Source organism: Phyllobates terribilis, unplaced genomic scaffold (assembly GCF_046119375.1).
Source record: "Phyllobates terribilis strain yellow unplaced genomic scaffold, ASM4611937v1 Scaffold_10__3_contigs__length_209671492, whole genome shotgun sequence".
NCBI classification, from domain to species: Eukaryota; Metazoa; Chordata; class Amphibia; order Anura; family Dendrobatidae; genus Phyllobates; species Phyllobates terribilis.
Genome location: NW_027362770.1, coordinates 142,138,964 through 142,154,572, shown reverse-complemented (window position 1 = coordinate 142,154,572; position 15,609 = coordinate 142,138,964). Strand labels below are relative to the sequence as shown.

At 48.2% G+C, this 15,609-nt stretch overlaps 1 protein-coding gene across 8 annotated transcripts in view; it reads right to left on the bottom strand.

Annotated features, from left to right (window-relative positions):
- Positions 1-15,609, bottom strand: part of LARP1 (La ribonucleoprotein 1, translational regulator) — a 53,897-nt gene that overhangs the window by 24,997 nt on the left and 13,291 nt on the right. Inside the window, exon 1 of one of the 8 annotated variants that reach the window (XM_073649862.1) lies at positions 4,050-4,112. The exons of 4 other annotated variants lie outside the window; for them this stretch is intronic. Coding sequence is in view for 1 of the 4 variants with exons in the window: in XM_073649858.1 (XP_073505959.1) it covers positions 3,816-3,954 (139 nt within the window). In the remaining 3 variants the exon portion in view is untranslated. Of the gene's footprint in view, positions 1-3,815; positions 3,965-4,049; positions 4,113-15,609 lie in introns of those variants that run through there. 3 more of the 8 variants (XM_073649861.1, XM_073649858.1, XM_073649860.1) reach the window with 3 other exon arrangements.

Here is a 15,609-nt window from a genome sequence, read left to right as displayed (position 1 = left end):
AAAATGTGCTCGCCAACACATCAGTATTAGCAGCAAATTTTTCTGTTGGAAATACCCCCAAGGCTGATCATACACGGTAGACTTGTGTGCGCCAAACCCGCCGATATCGAAAAGTTTGGTCAACTGTCTCATCTGTATGGGGGTGCCGGCCGAATGATGGTCGAGGGAGATGTTGATGAAGTATATCAGATTCTGGATTGGTAACTGCATCGTTCTCCCGGAGACGAGCCACCGACCAATGTGCCAATTGGCGGCTTTCTCGTAGAGAACACAGGGGCGCCTGGCCGAAAGAGAATTGCGGTCATAATACAGACAAAATATGGCAGCATTAGTTGGCCCATATACACATTAGATAAACGTTGGCTGAACCTTAGCATTTTGACGAGATCGGGTGACCACCTGATGTGTATGGGAGACCTCCCAATTGTCCTCCAGCAAATGATAGCCAGAAATCAGGATCGGACAGCTGGAATTCAACCACCAGAAACACTCTCACACAAAACTTAACAATGTTAGGGCGAGCGGAGCTTTCTTCCGTATGGGGGATTCGCGAGAAATAGTCATTTGACCATTATCTAATGCAAACTACCAGCTTTAGGCTTCGGCAACACGCGGCTAAAGACTCAGTATAACATCGCAACCGACAAGATGGTGCGACCACAACAGACAAGTTGGAAGAAATCAAGCAGGTTTCGATTTCTTGTGAACTGTATGTCCTGGCAGCTTACAAAATTGGCGATTTTTGGTCAACTGTTGAGTAGTCTTAAAGACGTTGGCCACGTTCTCTTGTTTGTGAGGAAAGCTGAATTAACGAGAGAAAGTGGTCAACCCTTTAAGATTTGGCTCCTCCGTAAGTGTCCATCTAGTTCCTCCACCAAAGCTTCCATTGTTTTTATGAGAACACTAATCTCTGCATGAGGTGACTGAATTTTAGGACAATATCGAAGACGACCACCAAGGTCCAAAACCAACAATTTTTTCCTAGACCATGAATAGTGCATCGCTGATTTTTTCAAAAGTTTTGGTGGTAGCTTGATTATTCAACACTGAAAAGGTCACCATTTCTGACCGATGAAAAGCTGTGCCCAAACTATCTTAAAGTTTTGAAAGCAAAGTTCTGCTTCCTGAAAGTGGTGTCCAAAGCTGTAGGCAATAAACAAACAGTATGGCCATGAGTAAAACTTGCACGTGTGACATCTCAACGCACATATGCCTCCTCTTAAGCTATGTTCACATGTCCAGTAATCATCAGTTAGAACGAATCCAGCCCCCGAAGAGCTCAAACGCCAGAATATCAAATAAAATACTTATCTGTGACAGCATACCTGTCTAAATTGCTGGATCATCAATTTCCTGGACGTTTGCTATAAAATATATATATAAAATTTCCAGAATCTGTTAAATAAAAATTCTATGATATTCTTCACTTTGAGCGGCAAATCTGAGTATTTGCATAACCCAAATATAAAGGATATGAATCACACAAAGCCATATATTTACTTCTGCTGGAGGCTCCACATGACGACCTCTGGGAGGAACAGCAAATCCCTATAGGATGGGAGGTACAGCCTGCTCGCAGATTGCCAAGCCAATCGCTCCGAGACAGCTCATACTCTGCACTCACATCCGATAAGCTTAGTCCTTGCTCGCGAGATTGCAGTAGAACAGCATCAACACAAGCAAGCATGGCAATAGTATGGACGTGGTTCAAGCCATCCCAACCATTCCATAGCGAGGGTCAATGACCAGTCACAACCTTTAGGAACCTTAACGTCACACCGTATGGCTTCATCTGTATAGTGTGTGTGCTACAGAACATCTAAAAGTTTGCTGTGACCAAACTTCTTACATCATTTTGTCCCACTATTCGTGAAGGCTTCTATGCCCTGGCAACTTGAGAAGTCAATTTGGCTTGTGGACTGGTCTACGTGGCCCCAGTATAAATAAGTCGCAGATATTCTGTGAAAACCCTACTGCACTATGTAAATGGTGACTATGCTGGGTTGCTCAACCCCCATTATACAGTGCATGAGAATCAAAAGTTTAGTCAAACCAACCGGTGCCAGAACATGACCGCCGATCGGTAAACTTTCCAACCGTCATTTGAATGCCTGACCAAAGCAAACTACGAGCACAGATTTATACTAGATTGTTCAGTGAGCATATAGGCTGCCATAGTTCTCAGTAGCACGAATCCTGCTAACACAGAACCATGTACCGCCAAGAACCGATGAACGAGCAAAAAGTTTTTTTTTTTTTTCCTGGTGGGATCCAAACTTGGTGGCCCCACTGATTTAGTCATGAATGGTCATTTGACTGTCTGACCAAAGCAAACGAAGAGCACAGAGATCTATACTAGAACGTTCAGAGAGCATAGGCAGCCATAGTTCTTGGTAGCGCGAGTCTTGTTAACACAGGACCATGCGCCTCCAAGAACCGATGAATGAGCAAAACATTTTTCTGGTGGATCCAACCTTGGTGCCCCCATTGATCTAGTCCTGTGTCCCCCCAAAACCCTTAGACGTCTGCTCAACAATCCTTCACCTGACAGCCATATCGCCCGACTTCTCCATACAGAGGAGGGCACCGGTGTTCTCCATGAGAGAGCCGTTCACAGACCCCTTTGGTGGCAGCTTACGTCTTAAAGAAAAAAAGAATAGTCAGTCCGAAATCGGACATGATGGATTCATTCTGTCCCCCAACATCTATCGAGGAAAAACCAGTGAAGAGGGCACAAAGATGTGGTCCCTTCATCCTCAGGATAGCAGTTGGACTTCACTAATGCTTGTTCAGACAAGCGTCTAATCGATCCGTGTGAACCACAGAGAGCACGTCAGATAGCCAGCGTGCCAGTGCAAATGGCTGATCGTTCACGAGGACCAATGGTCTTGCATGGTGGAAAGTTTTTTTTTTACATTTAAATTTTTTTTTTTTTTAATTAAAATTGCAGCATGAACTACTTTGGTCCATTTTACGGACCAGAATAAAGCATGTAATGAAAGGTCGCAGTGCGGATGAGCATATGGAGCCAATCAGGTCCACAATTTGCGGTACCGCCTGGTCCGATCTTCAATGTAGCTGTCTGAACCCGGCCTAAAATGGAAATACCCCTTTAAACACATTGAAGGCTGGCATCGGTATTCCCATATGGTCCCACTGATTGCATAAAAAAAGGTATAAAGCCCACTGGACTCTGCAGTGAAAATTACTGGACTCCTGGGAACGAGCGCAATGGAAACTACGCACTTCTATTATATCTTCCATGATCTTCAGGTCCTTCAGATACAAGCAGCACAATGCCAGCCTTGAGTAACTCACTAAAGGGTTACCAATAGTCATGAGGCAGAAAAGCAAACATAAAAGTATACATATACAAAGCCACGAAAACTGCGACATTCTTGAGTACACCCATAACAAAGCAATGGCACAACATCGTTCCAGAAGAACCATCACAATCCATATGTGTCCGAGTGAGAAGACTTAAAATTGACGTTGTATCACAATCAAATATGGAGGAGGACCCCGAACTCTCTGGGACAGGAACTAGTGAGGTCACCCCTCCGGGATACAAAATATTGGTTTAATTATCACATCTGTTCCGTAAGGATATTTTTTATACCCACGTTAATTACCAACGCTACTTCGAGCATGCAAATAATACGTTAGAGAAAAAGCAAAAAAACATGCAGAACATCGTAACAGTATCTGATAGCGAAGCCAACATTCACAGTTTCGGGTTATTTTTAGACGCAACAAAAAATAATATCTACTGTAGCCCCTCTCCTTCAGGAGATTAAAGCCCCACCTCTACGTACCCCACCCTACCATGACCAACAGCACAAGATCATCAATGCCCCAACACCGGGATCTCCAGCTCAGCTCAACCCTAGATAGAAGAGACTGTATCCAGCAGCTGGGAAGGGTTCGCTCCACCCCTCCATTACCCCCACCCATTGGTTACGCTGCCATGTACTCCGACTTCTTGGAAAAAAAAATTCACATATACAGCTGAACACAGAAACGAGGCAGTATCACAGTTTGCTAAATACTTGGCAGACCGGGCCAGCCTTTGAGAGCTCTAACTTCTCCGCTCTAACTGTTGCATCAGTATTTCTGCACTCTGGTGCACGACTGGTTAATCCAGCCCCAGCAGCGCTCTATAATTCTGCCCTGCAGCTTTGGTTATCGCAGATTTCACAATGCCATTCTACTGTTCCACCTCCCGACCAGGAAGTCTGGCACTAGTCCAACCATGAGGTCACCAAAACCAAAGGGCTCCTAGGTCTAAAACAGTGACATGTGCCACCCTATAGCCTGAAAAGTATGTTCACACCTAGCTTTTTTTTTTTTTTTTTTAATGCACGAAAATTGCAGGCTTGGCCAGGGAAAAAAAAAATACGTGTTTTTGTTGCTTTGACGGGTTTTATTTTGCAGTGGGAGAAAAAACTGCAGAAAAAAAAACTCAGAATTGACATGCTGCATTTAACAGGTCTAAAAATACAAGGAAAAAACCCGTACAGTGTGAATGAGATTTTAAAGTCACATTCATTTTGCCGTTACTGTAAACATTTTTTTTTCCCCTGTACTGAATTAATGCACCCAAAAAATGCGATGTTTGAACAAGCCTTAAATATACTGTATGGATAAAACCGCATGTGTCTTTGCTGCATTTTCGAAGGAGTTGCATTTTTTTTTTCTTTAACAGATATTATTTTACGAGTTTCACTATTAAAATTACAAAAATTGCATTGAAAAATTGCAGCAAAACCTTGAAATTATTGAAATTTCTACCGCCCTTATACTGCAGCATCTGTAAAGTAGAATGAGGTGGAAGAAGCACGGACGAGCAGAATAGCTGGCACGTGGACGTACAAGTTTGACCACCAATTTTATGGATACCCATGCCATAAATGGCGCAAAAATGAGGCATATGGAACAGCCAAAAAAACTAAATTAAGATGGTTATATACAACTAGATGGTGGCCCAACGCATCGGGTATTCTAGAATATGTATGCGGAGGACCAGGCGCAATCAGCAGAACGTTGTTTAAATTTGCCGCCAAAATCGCTGATTGCTCGCGGCCGGCAACCGTGACCAAGCAACAAAACGGTGTTTAAATTTGGCGGCAATATCGGTGATTGGTCGCGGGTGGCGGCCGCGACCAATCAGCGAACTGTGTTAGTGAGGACGGGAGTGCTTGTTTAAATTTGGCGATAAAATAGCTGATTAGTCGCGACCGATCAGCAAAACGGTGTTTAAATTTGGCGCAGGCCGCGACCAATCAGCAGAGCGGGGTTTAAATTTGGTGCCAATAATGCAGATTAGTTGCGGCCACGAACAGTCAGCAGAGCGTTGTTTAAATTTGGTGCCAATCTCGCTGATTGTTCCCGGCCGCCAGCTGCGACCAATCAGCGGATCGCTGTTTAAATTTGGCGCCAATCTCGCTGATTGGTCACGGTCGGCTGGCGGCCGCGACCAATCAGCAGAGCGTTGTTTAAATTTGGCGCCAATCTCGCTGATTGATTGCGGGCATCGACCGCGACCAATCAGCGTCGTATTAGTGAGGACCGGGGAGAAGCGCTGCTTGTGCGGCTACTTCCGCTGCGAGAAGCCGGGAGATGAGCGGCTACTCACCGCAGTAGCATCCTGACCGGCAGAGCTACTCCCTGGTCCTCCGTTCACACTTTCCCTCCGGAGATCAGCGGGCCAAGCCGCTGATCTCCCGACGTTAGCCGCATGGAGGTGAGCGGTGCCGCCTGTTGGGGTATCGCCGGTCATCTCCCTGCTGCATCGCCGCTGACCTCCGTCCGGCAGATCAGCCGCTAATAGCCGCCAGCTTTTTTCTGAAATCCCACATCGCTGATTGGCCTCGGCCGGACCAATGAGCGATGCGGGATTTCCCAGACAGACAGGATAAGACAATTATATATATATATATAGACTAGATGGTGGCCCGATTCTAACGCATCGGGTATTCTAGAATATGTATGCGGCCGACCGGGCGCAATCAGCAGAGCGGTGTTTAAATTTGGCGCCAATAATGCTGATTGGTTGCGGCCGCGACCAATCAGCAGAGCGGTGTTTAAATTTGTCGCCAATATCGCTGATTGGTCAAGGCCGGTGGTTGCGACTAATCAGCAGAGCGAGGTTTAAATTTGGTGCCAATACTGCTGATTGGTCGCGGGCAGCGTCCGCTACCAATCAGCACAGCAGTGTTTAAATGTGGCGCCAAAATCGCTGATTGGTCGCGGCCGCTATTTAAATGTGGCGCCCAAATCGGTGATTGGTCGCGGATAGCGGCCGCGACCAATCAGCACAGCGGTGTTTAAATTTTGCGCCAAGATCGCAGTCTCCGCACCCGACCAATCAGCGAATCGTATTGGTGAGGACCGGGGAGCGGAATCGTATTGGTGAGGACCGGGGAGCGCCGCTGCCTGTGCGGCTACTTCTGCTGCGAGAAGCCGGGACATGAGCGACTGATCGCAGCAGAAGTATCCCGACCCGCAGCGCCGCTCCCCGGTCCTCCCTTCACACCCTAGCCGCTGATCTCCCGACAGTAGCCGCATGGTGTTACTAAGGTCCGGACATTTGTGTTCAAAATCGCTGATTGGTCGCGGGCGCTGCCCGCGACCAATCACCGATTTGGGCGCCACATTTAAATAGCGTCCGCGACCAATCAGGACAGCGGTTTTAAATGTGTCTGCAAGATCGGTGATTGGTCGCGGGCGCTATTTAAATGTGGCGCCCAAATCGGTGATTGGTCGCGGGCAGCGTCCGCAACCAATCAGCACAGCGGTGTTTAACTTTTGCGGCAAGATCAGTGATTGGTCGCGATCTTCGGCCGCGACCAATCACCGATTTGTGCGCCACATTTAAATAGCGGCCGCGACCAATCACCGATCTTGCAGAGACATTTAAACACCGCTGTGCTGATTGGTCGCCGACGCTGCCCGCGACCAATCACTGATTTGGGCGCCACATTTAAATAGCGTCCGCGACCAATCAGCACAGCGGTGTTTAAATGTGGCGCCCAAATTGTTGATTGGTTGCGGGCAGCATCCGCGACCAATCACAGCAGTGTTTAAATGTGTCTGCAAGATCGATTATTGGTCGTGGGCGCTATTTAAATGTGGCACCCAAACCGCTGCCCACGACCAATCAGCACAGCGGTGTTTAACTTTTGGGCCAAGATCAGCGATTGGTCGCGATCACTCGCCGCGACCAATCATCGAATCGTATTGGTGAGGACCGGGGAGCGGAATCTTATTGGTGAGGACCGGGGAGCGCCGCTGCCTGTGCGGCTACTTCCGCTGCGAGAACCCGGGACATGAGCGGGCGTTCGCAGCTGAAGTATCCCGACCCGCAGCGCCGCTCCCCGGTCCTCCCTTGACACCCTAGCCGCATGGAGGTAAGCGTCGGCAGCAGTCGGGAGATGAGCGCCTCGCGCTGGTCATCTCCCGGCTGCATCGCCGCTGAGCACCGTCCCGCAGATGAGCCGCTAACGGCCGCCATCTTTCATCAGAAATCCTGTGGCGCTGATCGGCCGCCGCCGGACCAATGAGCGAAGCGGGATTTCCTGGACAGACAGACGGGATAAGACGAATATATATATATATATATATATATATATATATATATATATATATATATATATATATATATATATATATATATATATATATATATATATATATATATATATATATATATATATACATATATATATACACATATATATATCTATATCTACATCTACAGTTCTAATATTCTGGCTCTTCATAGACCGTAAAGGGCAAAAGTGACTGGTGCTATATAAAGAGGTGATCTCCAATCCCCATTACTTCTCTTACAATAATGAGCCATTATAGGCCATCGATATGGAGGCCATGAGCTCGGACGCCCCCTCAGATCTTAGGGGACCTTTTATGTTTCATAAAGCAGCCCCCTTCTCGCATACCCATACCATAGCAACAGCACTTATGTCTCAGTCTCCTATTCTAGAGGACATGTTTTTTTTTTAGAGAAGCAACAAAATGGTTGAACGTCTAAATAACAATAAGCAATAAATTCTGCCCCGATCAAGGGCAGATACAGAACGGTGGTGGCCATGTCCACCAGTCATGGGACCATACAAATGGCTTTAGCCATGTACTCCATAGCAACGTACCATGTAATTGTGTGACTTGTAACCCGATGCCATCATGGCTAGGCCGCCACACTTGCCTTTTGTGGTAGCCAAGGGCTTTTTTTTTTTTGCATACCATTAATTATACCACTAATATTCTCCAAGGCCAAGAATCTTGCCGCCTCATCCCTCAATACGCGCCTCGCCCCACCTCAACGACACGGCCGGGGGGGGGGGGGCCTCCCGACCCGTGGCCGCCTCGCTCCACCTCAACGACACGGCCGGGGGGGGGGGGCCTCCCGACCCGTGGCCGCCTCGCTCCACCTCAACGACACGCGCAGGGGGGGGCCTCCCGACCCGTGGCCGCCTCGCTCCACCTCAACGACACGCGCAGCGGGGGGGCCTCCCGACCCGTGGCCGCCTCGCCCCACCTCAACGACACGCGCAGGGGGGGGGGGGGGGGCTCCCGACCCGTGGCCGCCTCGCTCCACCTCAACGACACGGCCGGGGGGGGGGCCTCCCGACCCGTGGCCGCCTCGCTCCACCTCAACGACACGCGCAGGGGGGGGGGCCTCCCGACCCGTGGCCGCCTCGCTCCACCTCAACGACACGCGCAGGGGGGGGGGGCCTCCCGACCCGTGGCCGCCTCGCTCCACCTCAACGACACGCGCAGGGGGGGGGCTCCCGACCCGTGGCCGCCTCGCCCCACCTCAACGACACGCGCAGGGGGGGGGGCTCCCGACCCGTGGCCGCCTCGCTCCACCTCATCGACACGCGCAGGGGGGGGGGGGGGGGCTCCCGACCCGTGGCCGCCTCGCTCCACCTCAACGACACGGCCGGGGGGGGGGCCTCCCGACCCGTGGCCGCCTCGCTCCACCTCAACGACACGCGCAGGGGGGGGGCCTCCCGACCCGTGGCCGCCTCGCTCCACCTCAACGACACGCGCAGGGGGGGGGGGCTCCCGACCCGTGGCCGCCTCGCCCCACCTCAACGACACGCGCAGGGGGGGGGGGCTCCCGACCCATGGCCGCCTCGCCCCACCTCAACGACACGCGCAGGGGGGGGGCTCCCGACCCATGGCCGCCTCGCTCCACCTCAACGACACGGCCGGGGGGGGGGGCCTCCCGACCCGTGGCCGCCTCGCTCCACCTCAACGACACGCGCAGGGGGGGGCCTCCCGACCCGTGGCCGCCTCGCTCCACCTCAACGACACGCGCAGGGGGGGGGCCTCCCGACCCGTGGCCGCCTCGCTCCACCTCAACGACACGCGCAGGGGGGGGGCCTCCCGACCCGTGGCCGCCTCGCTCCACCTCAACGACACGCGCAGGGGGGGCCTCCCGACCCGTGGCCGCCTCGCTCCACCTCAACGACACGCGCAGGGGGGGCCTCCCGACCCGTGGCCGCCTCGCTCCACCTCATAGACACGCGCAGGGGGGCCTCCCGACCCGTGGCCGCCTCGCTCCACCTCATCGACACGCGCAGGGGGGGGGGCCCTCCCGACCCGTGGCCGCCTCGCCCCACCTCAACGACACGCGCAGGGGGGGGGGCCCTCCCGACCCGTGGCCGCCTCGCCCCACCTCAACGACACGCGCAGGGGGGGGGGGGGGGGGGGCCACCCGACCCATGGCCGCCTCGCCCCACCTCAACGACACGCGCAGGGGGGGCCTCCCGACCCGTGGCCGCCTCGCCCCACCTCAACGACACGCGCAGGGGGGGGCCTCCAGACCTGTGGCCGCCTCAACCCACCAGCGCGCACAAGGGCCTCTTGCCTCAAGCGTGTACCTTCACACTATTCATACATCCAATGTGAGGAGAGCAATAGTAAATCCCTTGTTCACCATCTACCACTGGCATTTCTAAACTTGCCTCCACTTGTTGGCAGTCTCTGCCAAATCATATACATGGGCCTATGCTCCGATACAGAAAGAGTAAGGAACAACCGCTCCTCTGTTTACCACAAGACCGTAAATCATTGGGCTTGGATGCCGCGTGAAGAGGCTTTGCCAAATCACCATCTCACACGAGATTCTAAACATTTTCGGCCATGTTCTTCAATGAGAATTTTTTTTTTTTTTTTTTTTTTTTTTTTTTTTTTTAGAGAAAGGGCTAAGATGAAACAAACCACTATGATGCTGACCTTTTTCTGAGCAGGGCTGGATAAACAGGTCTCCCCTACTCCACACCTGTACAATGAGCACATACATATTGTGAAAGCCACCATACACCCCTGCCAACATCCATCAGCACATGTACTGCTTCATATGGCACCAACAGCAGCTATAGAGGCCGCTGGGTACACAAACAGGATTATCGTTACTACAACCCTCAGGATCCTCAACACGAGGTGTCATAGGGATCAATAAACAAAACATGGGAGTCAGACAGTCGTTACCAAGGTGCTACACAAACCCGAAGGTTCAGCCTTTCCCACTGGCCCAGGGAGGTAGAGCGACAATTCTTCTATACAGCAACTATAGGTCCATACTATACCAGTATGCATCTCCATTTTTAGATTTTATTTTCACAAATTTATCACTAATCAGTATTAAAAAAAAAAAAAAGTCTTCTTTTCTAATATTAGTGCATGGAGTCTCGTGAAGGCACCATATGGCGGCACAGAATACAGATCTATAATTCTTAAGCAAGGACCTCAAGTTTTTGATTATTACGGTATTTTAAAATTTGGAGAAAGCTGCTTTAATCCCTTTGTCACCATCTGGGGTAAAAAAAAAACCATTAAACCTAGATTTCTGACAAACACGTAAAGTCCTCTAGTCTGAAAGGAATCCGCATGACAAGGACCACTTCTTGGTCAAAAGACCATTCATGATCCTTGGTCCGCGTAAAAGCTTCATCTCAATGGGGTTGTTGGAGAGGGACACATGGACTCCATCTAAAAATCTATCCTTAGAGCTTGATACATCAAGAATTCTGGAGTAAAGACGGCTTGAAATATCACCAAATTTTTGCACAACGATTTGCAATTTTTACACCAGTCCTGACCAGTTCCATTGACTTTAGTAAAATAAGTGGTACGCGGCGTGACCAAGCGCACCCTACAAATTTATCAGTTTAAGATACAAGGTGGCGTTGATTTACGTTGAAATTTACACCATCCCAGGCAGTGGCCCCCATCCCAGGCAGAGGCCCGCCACAGCTGAAATATGCGCCACATTCATTAAAGAGGTGTATTTTTCTTAATGAATTTGGTGCGACTTACTACAGCACTGACTGGAGCATAAAACTCTCGCAGCGACGCTTTGTTGATCAGCTGCAGCGGTGTCACCCAGTCGACAGTGTTGCAGCCAATCATTAAATGAAGAAACTTATACCGTTAACATCAGAGGGGCTGCAAAGCTCGGTGATTGGCTGCAGTGCTGTCATCACGATGTAGCTGCTGCAGCCCATCAACAAAGAACAGAGCAGCGGTAGGCGAAGGGCAGCGCTGGACACAGAAGGGGAAAATAAAATTTCAGTTTGAGCTTTTAATTTTTTTTTTTTTTACCTCCTTGAGCCTTTGGAGCAATAGTCTTTGAAAGGAGACAAACCCTTTAATTTGAAAGGGATTTTCACCACTGTTAACGGCCTCACTTCTGTGCTGTCACTGCTGGAATCTTGCCATTCTTGCCTTCAGCAATGTAAGGCAAATTATAAGTAGATCTTCCGTGATGTGCTTTAAGGGAACCTGTCACATTAAAGAAGCAATCTCATCTCCTGTTCCAGAGCAAGGGGAGCGAAGTATAACCTGTATTTTTTTTTCTCTTGGCGCACAGATCCAGTGGGCGTTCCCTTGAAAGACTGACAGCCTGCCCTGTGTGAGCATGCATACATCTACAGCTGAAAATCACTGATTAGGACCACCCACTGGACTTCTGAGCCAAGAATAAGCAGGGATTAAAAATGGTCAGTGCGTAATAATTTTTTTATGCCTTGCGCCCTTTACTTCTGAACTTATCTGTGAGGTTTCAGGTGCTGAGACCCCTAATGATCGGTCAAGAGACCACTTAGAACTGCCCAGCTTAGAAGAAAGGAGAGAAAAAGCTCCTGTCTGAGTGTGCACACTCACAACAGAGCACGCATGTAGTAGAAAGTCTTTATTGCATCCGAACCGCGAAGGAGCCCGGGCGCCCCTCTAAGAGGTCTTTTGAATGATCGGTGGAAGTCTCAGGATCTGGACCCCCACTGATCTGCTCGGAATTAAAAAAGAGCTAAAAAAAAAAAAAAAAAAACATTAAAGGGAATGTGGACGCTGATAGAGATGCCTTTATGTACACCCTACACTGAAATTACAGAAGGTGTTGGGGGACAGTTGACCTGCCTGGGACAGAATCGCTCAGGAAGAAAAATAAAGCGAAATAAAACACGATTTTGATAGTTGCGGGTTATTTAAACCGCACCATGTTACTTTTCAACGTTTTTTTCTGTGTTTTTTACCCAATTGAATGCATAAAAAAGTACGCGTTTTTCACGATCCACGGCAGAAAATTTTGCATGTACAAGCTCACCCCCACACACTATATAAAAGGTTAGAAGAAAGGAGTTTTCATTCATTTTTTGCACAATTTTAATTAAATTGGACATGAAAAAAAAAAAAAAAAAAGCAGATTTCCCCCCCGAGTATGACGGCAAAACTAACATATGCCAACGGCATCTGATCAGTGCTGAGCCACGGGTATACAGCAGACGTATTTAGTTGGAATGGAGGAGATTAAGTGATTAACGAAATACACATAATCGTGGTTCCTTCTATGTGAAGCACCTGTCAGGATGGAATGCCAACACTTGCAAAATGAACAGAACCTGCTCTTATGTAAATCATGTGGACTTGTTTTTATACTATTTTATTTGTGACATATTGTTAACCTTACACCAAGTTAAAATTCCCAAAGCTTTTAGGAGTATTTCGTTTTTTTCTAATCCGCCATATGGTTCCAGAGCTATGGGCCTTTTTAATTTAACCCCTTCAGGACCCAGCCTATTTTGACCCTAAAGACCTTGGCATTTTTGTCAATTCTGACCAGTGTCCCTTTACGAAGTAAAAACTCTGGAACACTTCAACGGATCCTAGCGATTCTGAGATTGTTTTTTCGTGACATATTGGGCTTCATGTTAGTATTAAATTTAGGTAGATAATATTTGCGTTTATTTGTGAAAAAATCAAAAATATGGGAAAAATTTTGAAAATTTTGCAATTTTCAAATTTTGAATTTTTATTCTGCTAAACTAGAGAGTAATGTGACACAAAATAGTTAATAAATAACATTTCCCACATGTCTACTTTACATCAGCACAATTTTGGAAAAAAAAAAATTTTTGGTAGGAAGTTAGAAGGGTTCAAAGTTCATCAGCAAATTTTCTTTTTTCCAGCAAAATTTGCAAAGCCATTTTTTTTAGTGACCACATCACATTTGAAGTGCCTTTGAGGGGTGTACATGACAGAAAACACCCAAAAGTGACACCATTCCAAAAACTGCACCCCTCAAGCTACTCAAAACTACATTCATGAAGATTATTAACCCTTCAGGTGCATCACAGGAACTAAAGCAACATGGAAGAAAAAAATGAACATTTTAATTTTTCGAACAAAATTTTTTTTCTAGCCTAAATTTTTTAATTTTCACATGGGTAACAGGGTAAATTGCATCCTAAAATTTGTTGGGCATTTTCTCCTGAGTAAACCAATACCTCATATGTGGTCATAAACCACTGTTTGGGCACACGACAGGGCTCAGAAGGGAAGGAGCGCCATTTCACTTTTTGATTGGAAAATTAGCTCCAAAAGTCAAATTGCGCTCCTTCCCTTCTGAGCCCTGCCATGCGCCCAAACAGTGGTTTATGACCACATATGAGGTATCGTTGTACTCAGGAGAAATTGCCCAACAAATTTTAGGATGCATTTTATCCTGTTACCTATGTGAAAATTAAAAAAAAAAAAAAAAGTATTTTTAATTTTTACGGATTAATTTGTGAAGCACCTGGGGGTTCCAAGTGCTCACTATGCATCTAGATAGGTGCCTTGGGGGGTCTAGTTTCCAAAATGGGGTCACTTGTGGGGGAGCTCCAATGTTTAGGCACACAGGGCCTCTCCAAACGCAACATGGTGTCCGCTAACAATTTGAGCCAAAATTGTTAGCGTACACCATGTTGCGTTTAAAGAGCTCCTGTGTGCCTAAACATTGGAGCTCCCCCATAAGTGACCCCATTTTGGAAACTAGATCCCCCAAGGCACCTATCTAGATGCATAGTGAGCACTTGGAACCCCCAGGAGCTTCACAAATTGATTCGTAAAAATGAAAAAGTGGAAAAAAAAAATACTTTTTCATTTTTACGGATTAATTTGTGTAGCACCTGGGGGTTCCAAGTGCTCACAATGCATCTAGATAGGTGCCTTGGGGGGTCTAGTTTCCAAAATGGGGTCACTTGTGGGGGAGCTCCAATGTTTCGGCACACAGGGGCTGTCCAAACACGACATGTGTCCGCTAACAAATTGGAACCATGTTGCGTTTGGAGAGCCCCTGTGTGTGTAAACATTGGAGCTCCCCCATAAGTGACCCCATTTTGGAAACTAGATCCCCCAAGGCACCTATCTAGATGCATAGTGAGCAGTTGGAACCCCCAGGTGCTTCACAAATTGATTCGTAAAAATGAAAAAGTGGAAAAAAAATACATTTTCATTTTTACGAATCAATTTGTGAAGCACTTGGGGGTTCCAAGTGCTCACTATGCATCTAGATAGAACCCCCAAGGAACCTAGTTTCCAAAATGGGGTGACTTGTGGGGGAGCTCCAATGTTTCGGCACACAGGGGCTGTCCAAACACGACATGGTGTCCGCTAACAAATTGGAACCATGTTGCGTTTGGAGAGCCCCTGTGTGTAAACATTGAAGCTCCCCCACAAGTGACCCTATTTTGGAAACTAGACTCCCCAGGGAACTTATCTAGATGTAGTGTATGTGAGTTTGGTGTGTGGTGTGGTGTATACACCTCACACACACACAAACAACCTCACATACACTACAACACACACACCAACCTGACATAGGTTGGTGTGTGTTGTAGTGTACGTGAGGTTGTTGTGTGTGTGCGTGATGTTTTGTATGTCATGCTAGTGTGGGTGAGTTCTGTAGGGAAGGTCAGGATGTGTTTAGTCCGGGGACATGTGATGAATTTTGAAACATTCATTCAAACACAGTCCCGGTTTATCAGGACACGTTTCACATTGGAAACGGGTGACCTTTCTTATCCCCATTTTATGGCAGACCCAGCACCTTTTTCTTACCGTGACCTCACCAGGAAAATGTTGCCCTGGTACCACACGGGAGACTCGAGTTCCAGGGGTGCTGGGGCCCACTTCTTCTTCGCTTCTAAAAATCAGGGCCTTTATCACCGCCTCCTGGAAGTTGAGGAAGGTGTTGGTGGTCTGGCCTGCACATCGTGACAGCACGTATGCGTTATACAGTGCCATTTGAACGATGTGCACGGC